General features: G+C 43.8%; 1 protein-coding gene across 2 annotated transcripts in view; it reads right to left on the bottom strand.

Annotated features, from left to right (window-relative positions):
• The window catches only part of LOC109322685 (putative IQ motif and ankyrin repeat domain-containing protein), an 81,867-nt gene that overhangs the window by 13,506 nt on the left and 62,407 nt on the right, over nt 1-5,954 (bottom strand). For both annotated transcript variants that reach the window (XM_019553774.1, XM_019553781.1), the window contains one exon: nt 3,831-3,939. In XM_019553774.1, the coding sequence (XP_019409319.1) occupies nt 3,831-3,939 (109 nt within the window). The remainder of the gene's footprint in view (nt 1-3,830; nt 3,940-5,954) is intronic.

The following is a 5,954-nucleotide window of genomic DNA, read 5'->3' as shown; positions in this document are numbered from 1 at the left end:
TTGACCCCAGTATTCTTTCCTGCCATGGCAGGGGGTCGGACTAGATGATCTGCTCAGGTCCCTTCCGACCCTAGAAACTATGACTATGAAAAGGGAGGGGAGGGGAGTTCAGGATGAGTGGTTGCTCCTCAAGGGAACAATCCTGGATGAGCAAGCAAAGTCTAACCCATCTCAGAGGAAAGGCAGCAAAAAGTCACGGCAGCCCCCTTGGCTCTGCAGGGAACTCCATAGGTCTTGCTTGGCCAATCTTATTTCCTTTTACAACCAGATTCCCATTTAATTTGGTTCATTTTCAACTTTCAATTACTGACTTTCCTCCAACTTGAGTTCTTAGTTTTCCCCTATAATTCAGAGAGGTTTTCTACCTTATAAAATCTGCCCCTTTATTCGACTGGGAGCTTAATCAGGTGGCTTGTCATGGCCCTTCTCCATAGGACAGAGTAAAGTTTATGTTGAATAGCTGACTCTTGTACCTGGTGTGAGCAGCACAATACAAAACTTGGCACATGACTGATAAATGAGGGGGCCATGCATTCCTTATCCATGAAAGTTGTCATCCAAAGAAGAAGGGTAACTGTCTAATATGGTTTCTCTTGTGCAGAGTGAGAGGTCTCAGATTCCACAGTTCACAGATGAAGTCCAGGATATTGGATAATACACACAGCTAGAGGAAGGTGGGTCTTCAGGAGACATTTATGAGGGGATGGTGCTTTATGGGCTCATGAAGGGCAGTGGCAATAATGCATGCATGAGGTTGCGCACTGCTTCATCAAGGTGGACAGGGGGCCTAACTACTGATGGATGACAAGAAACTGTCATGTCCCTAAAATGTGTCATCTCTTACTACCAGCATCGCCTCCATCTTCCCTGACAACACTTTGGTCAGATGTTTTTCATTCACAAATTTTCTGAAATCTTCATGACAGAATTGTCTGTGGCTGCAGCATCATTGACAAGCCATGGTATTAGAGCGCAGTGTCTCATTGCCTCTCCAGAAGTCATGTGAATAAGAATAGGAGATAGGACTAACTGTCTTGTTTGTCTCCAAAAAGCAATGTTGAGGAAAAGAACTGAGAGACCTGGCTGTGAGGAAGGAGTAAAGCAAGGTGTATACTACTCTGCTCTCTCCTGCTAAGCCTCAAGGGCATTGGAACTGCTGCTGATAGAATGCTGATGGCATAAATGCTTGTCCTCGGTAACTAACTATAAGGAAACGGCTATCCTCCAGCACCACCTCTATGGTAAACCCAGGAAAGCACTGGATTGGAAAAGGCCTAGCTCACTACCACCTGCTGGTCAGCATGTCACAAATAAACTGCACCAAAGTTGTAAAGACTGTGAAGAGAAGACGTTTTTTTCAGTTGCTTAATAAACCAAGGCAAGGAATGTGGGTTAACAAGGAAGAAGAAAATCTCAGATGAAAATAAATCTGGTGTAATTAGCATTCACTGAATCTTGATGGAATAATCTGTACAACTGGAATATTAAAAACACTACTTTTAACTGGTTAGGAAGAAGAGAATGGTTAAAATATGCGTGGGAGAGGCACTATTAAAGACACTTTTGTGTTTTACAGTTCTTGATAACTCAGAACCACAGGATCTTGAATGCTTGTGACTCAATGTGCTAAAAAACAAAGGCCAAGAGTGTGTAGCAGCATGGGTCTGTGCAGACAGCAAGAATAGATCCATAAGGGCCTGTGATGTGTGAGAAGAAAAAAAAATGTTGTAATGAGGGACCTTAATTTGAGAGAGGCACTGGGAAGGGCTCACACAGCCAGCAGAAAATCATTATTAAGGTACATAAAAATTAGAAATAATGATTACTTTCCAGCACAGAAGTATTGGACCCAGGATAACTACTTTTGCCTCATGTGAGACAGAGTTGAAGTACCAGAAAATCACTGGACTGGAAGTTGGAAGCTTCACAGAAATAGTGGCTGTGACTTGATTAACATTCAGTACAGTCAAACAGAAGTTAATTATAACCATATTCACTGCTTCAAAAAAAGTTAATTTCCCAAAGCTAATAAAAACTATAAGTGAAACAGTTTGAAAGAAAAAAAATAATTAGAAAAAAATGTGAATATATATTGGGAGTATTTTAAAAAGTTTATTAGATGCTCAAAAAGCCACAATTCCAAAATCAAGGAAGAGGATTCATCTCACAAAAAAAATCCATTTAGGCTCAGTGACAAAGTGATGGCAGTGGTTAATTTAAAACATTTAAACAAAGGGAACAAAAGGAAACAAATAAATTAAGAGATGGAAACTGCAGAAAATTGTTAAGGGAGGCTCAAGACATTAAGTGAAACTTGATGGTTGAAAGAATTTAAGACAGAACTTAGGACAGAAATTTAGGAGTTTTTAAAAACATATTAAACAAGAGAGACATTACTAGATAGAGATGGTATAATGTAGGAAAGGAAGAAATGTTCCATAAATATTTCTATGCTGTACTTGGAAAGAAACATGAGGATAATGAAGTATTTTGCAGTCTCTTAATAACCCAGAAGGAAGAGTTCAATTGTTCTAACACTGGGTTTTTTTCTATTTTCCCTCTGACTGTTGCTATGAAAAATTATGCCAATTTTGAACTATGGAATAAAAGCCTTCCTTTCTGCAGCTACTGGCTCCATATAAATCTCTAACTCTCCTGAGCATTTGAATTTTCTCAGAAGAATCTGCTTTCTCTCTTGCTTCTGCCTTGCTATAACTTTTACCTCTAGCAATTGTCTTAATCTCTTAACAACAGGGATTGGCAATCTACTATGAGATTCAGCCCACAAAGCCATTTAATTTGGTCTCTGGCAGGGTGTTAACCCATGTGGCCAGGGAAATGGTGATGCAGAGGAACTGGAGAAATCCAGAGATGAGAGATAAAAATGATAAATGGTTGGAAAGAGCCATGTGAGGAAAGGCAATGGAACTATACATTTGGAAAGAAGGAGACTAAGAGGAGGACATGATAGCACCCTTCAAACGTATGAAAGGCTGCCATAAAGAAGAAGGAGAAATTTTGTTCTTTCTTGCCACAGAGGAAAGGAGGTGAGAAAATGTGTATAAGCTGCAGCAAAACAAACTTACAATAAATCTCAGGAGAATCTTCCTGACAATCAGAACCACAGGACAATGGAATCGGCTGCCTAGAGAATGTGCAGAATCTCTTTTCTTGGAGGTTTTTGAGACAAGACTGTAGAGGCATCTTCCTGAGATTGATTAGGAATAGTGAAACCTACACCTGAGCAGGGGGTTAGACTAGATGGCCATTCCAACTCCACAGACCTATACCTGTCTTAGTTCCCCCAGATGTTTAATCTACATGGATCGTGGTGTGCAAGCATGCATGAATCACTTGAGGAGCACCGTCCATTGGGGCAGCATGTAACTTGCATCAGCTCATGCTTTCCCCGCAGCTCAGTGTCATACAGTGTCAGGTAGTCTCAACTGCCTCTTAGTTCCCTCTTATCTCCTAAGGCAGTGAGACGGAACACAGTTCTGTCTTCCTGCTAACTTACAGCACCTTTCCTTCAACATAATTTACCATCTCTTTCTAGCCATCTAATCAATAACTAAAATAGTGAGCACAGAGCATGTTTAGAGCTTCTTGTGTCCAACTGACAATCTTGGCTTTTCTTTTCAAGCCTGAGTCCCAGTTTGTTGCAAAAGCTTCTTTCTACCTGGAAAAAAATTCTGATCTCACATAGTTAGAGCTAAGAGAACCTACACAGATAAAGAGTTGAATAACTTTAAACTTGCCCGGGTCCTGGATGAAAACCCTTCCTACCAAACCTAAGTCAGCCAGCTCATGACACCAATAGCTGCGCCTACCTTCCAGGGTCTGTTCCCGCAACCTAAGTCTAGCCAGAGACAGTTTCTCTTCTGCTTTCTCAGCAGCCAGGCGTAGAGTCTCCACCAACTCTTCAGCATCATGAATTACCTACAATAGGGAAAGCCAGAAAAAAACCAAGTTTTTTTGTAGAGTCACAGGTGTACAGGCACAGAAGCACAGAAATATGAAGCTGGAAGGGACCTCATGGGGTCAACCCCCTACAGTGAGGTAGGATGAATATACCTACACTACTCCAATACACACTGGTCTAACCTACACACAACGCCCCCCAGTGAATTAAAACAAGAACATCAATGCCATTTACTGGATCAGGTCATAGGTCCATAGATTGTCAGGGGCTGGAAGGAATTTTGCAGACCATTGGGTCCAGCCCCCCCAGCTCTAGGCAGGAAGACAACTGGGGTTAGGTGACCCCAGTGAGGTGACTGTCTCGTCTCCTCTTGAAAACCTCCAGGGTAGGTGACTGCACCACCTGTGAAGGGAGTTTATTCCACAGTTGGGACACCCTGACTGTGAAGAAGTTTTTCCTGATATTAAACCTGAAGCGGCCTTCCAGGAATTTGTATCCATTGGTCCTGGTCTTCCCCAGGAGTGCCCTAGTGAACAGCTGTTCACTGAGCTCCTGATGCACTCCTCTAATATAGCGGTACACTGCTATCAAGTCCCCTCTCAACCTTCTCTTTTTTAGGCTAAAGTGGCCCAGGTCCCTCAGTCTCTCCTCATAGGGCTTCCCTTGCAAGTCCCTGATCATCCGGGTGGCTCTTCTCTGGATCCTCTCAAGTTTTTCCATGTCCTTGTTGAAGTGTGGCACCCAGAACTGGATGCAGTACTCCAACTGCAGTCTCACCAGTGCTGAGTACAGCAGGAGTATTACTTCCTTAGTCTTACACAAGATGCATCGGTTGATGCATGCCAGCATGTTGTTTGCCCTGCTGACCACTGCCTCGCGCTGACGGCTCATATTCATACAATGGTCGATCATTACCCCTAGATCCCTTTTGGCCATGGTGCAAGTCAAGCTGTCACCACCGAGCCTGTATGTATGTTGAGGGTTGTTTGCCCCCAAATGGAACACCTTACACTTAGAAGTGTTAAACTTCATCTGGTTCCAGTCTGCCTAGCTCTCCAGTCTGTCCAGGTCCATGTATCTGAAACCTATCTTCTGCCATGACCACATTACTGCCCCATAACTTGGTATCATCCACAAACTTGGTCAGCAAGCTTTTCATTCCCCCATCCAAATCACTGGTAAAGATGTCGAAAAACACTGGTCCAAGCACGGACCCCTGACCACTTGTCACATGAGACCACTGGCCACTTAACACTGGGACGACACAGATCCATTCATAAGAACTCTCTGAGTCCTATGGTGTAGCCAGTTTCCCACCCACTGAAGTGTGGAGCAGTTGAGCCCACAATCTCTCAGTTTTCCCACAAGGATATCATGGGATAGATACTACATCAAAAATTTTTGGAAGTCTAGGTATATAACATTTATCATGTCTCCTGTATCCAGGTGGTGAGAGACCTGATCATAGAAGATAAGAGAGGTAAGACAAGACATACCCATGACAAAGCCATGCTGGCTGTCATTCAGAATCTTACCTTCTGCGAGCATATCGCGTATAGATTCTTTAATGAGCTTTTCCAAGATTTTCCCTGGGATGGGGGTTAGGCTGATTGGCCTACAGTTGCCCGAGTCCTCTCTCTTCCCCTTCTTGAAGACGGGCACAATGTTGGCCCTCTTCTAGTTGTCCAGGATTTCCCTGGTGCACCACGAATTCTGAAAGAGCTTTGCCGGGGTCCCACGATGACCTCATGCAGTGCCAGAGCGTGGATGCTGAGGGGGAGGGTGAACAGGACATGTGGCAGAAAGCCCCAAAATCTCTGCCCTGTGACACTGTGACTAAAATCTCTGAGCTGCAACCATTTGATGAGGGTGGGCCCAGCACATAGGGCACCACACCCTCGGCCTGTCTATTTAGGTAACTTGAGCTGGCTGCATTCCTGAGGGAGGGGGGAAACCTGCTCCCTCTGCCTATGTGACTTGCATCAATTACCTGGGTGGGGGGTTTCTACCTGGGGAGCTGGAATCTGCCTGG

This window comes from Crocodylus porosus, unplaced genomic scaffold (assembly GCF_001723895.1).
Source record: "Crocodylus porosus isolate Cpor-Errol unplaced genomic scaffold, CroPor_comp1, whole genome shotgun sequence".
Lineage (NCBI taxonomy): Eukaryota > Metazoa > Chordata > Crocodylia > Crocodylidae > Crocodylus > Crocodylus porosus.
Note: the sequence above shows the minus strand (reverse complement) of the source record. Positions and strands in the feature narration are given on the sequence as shown.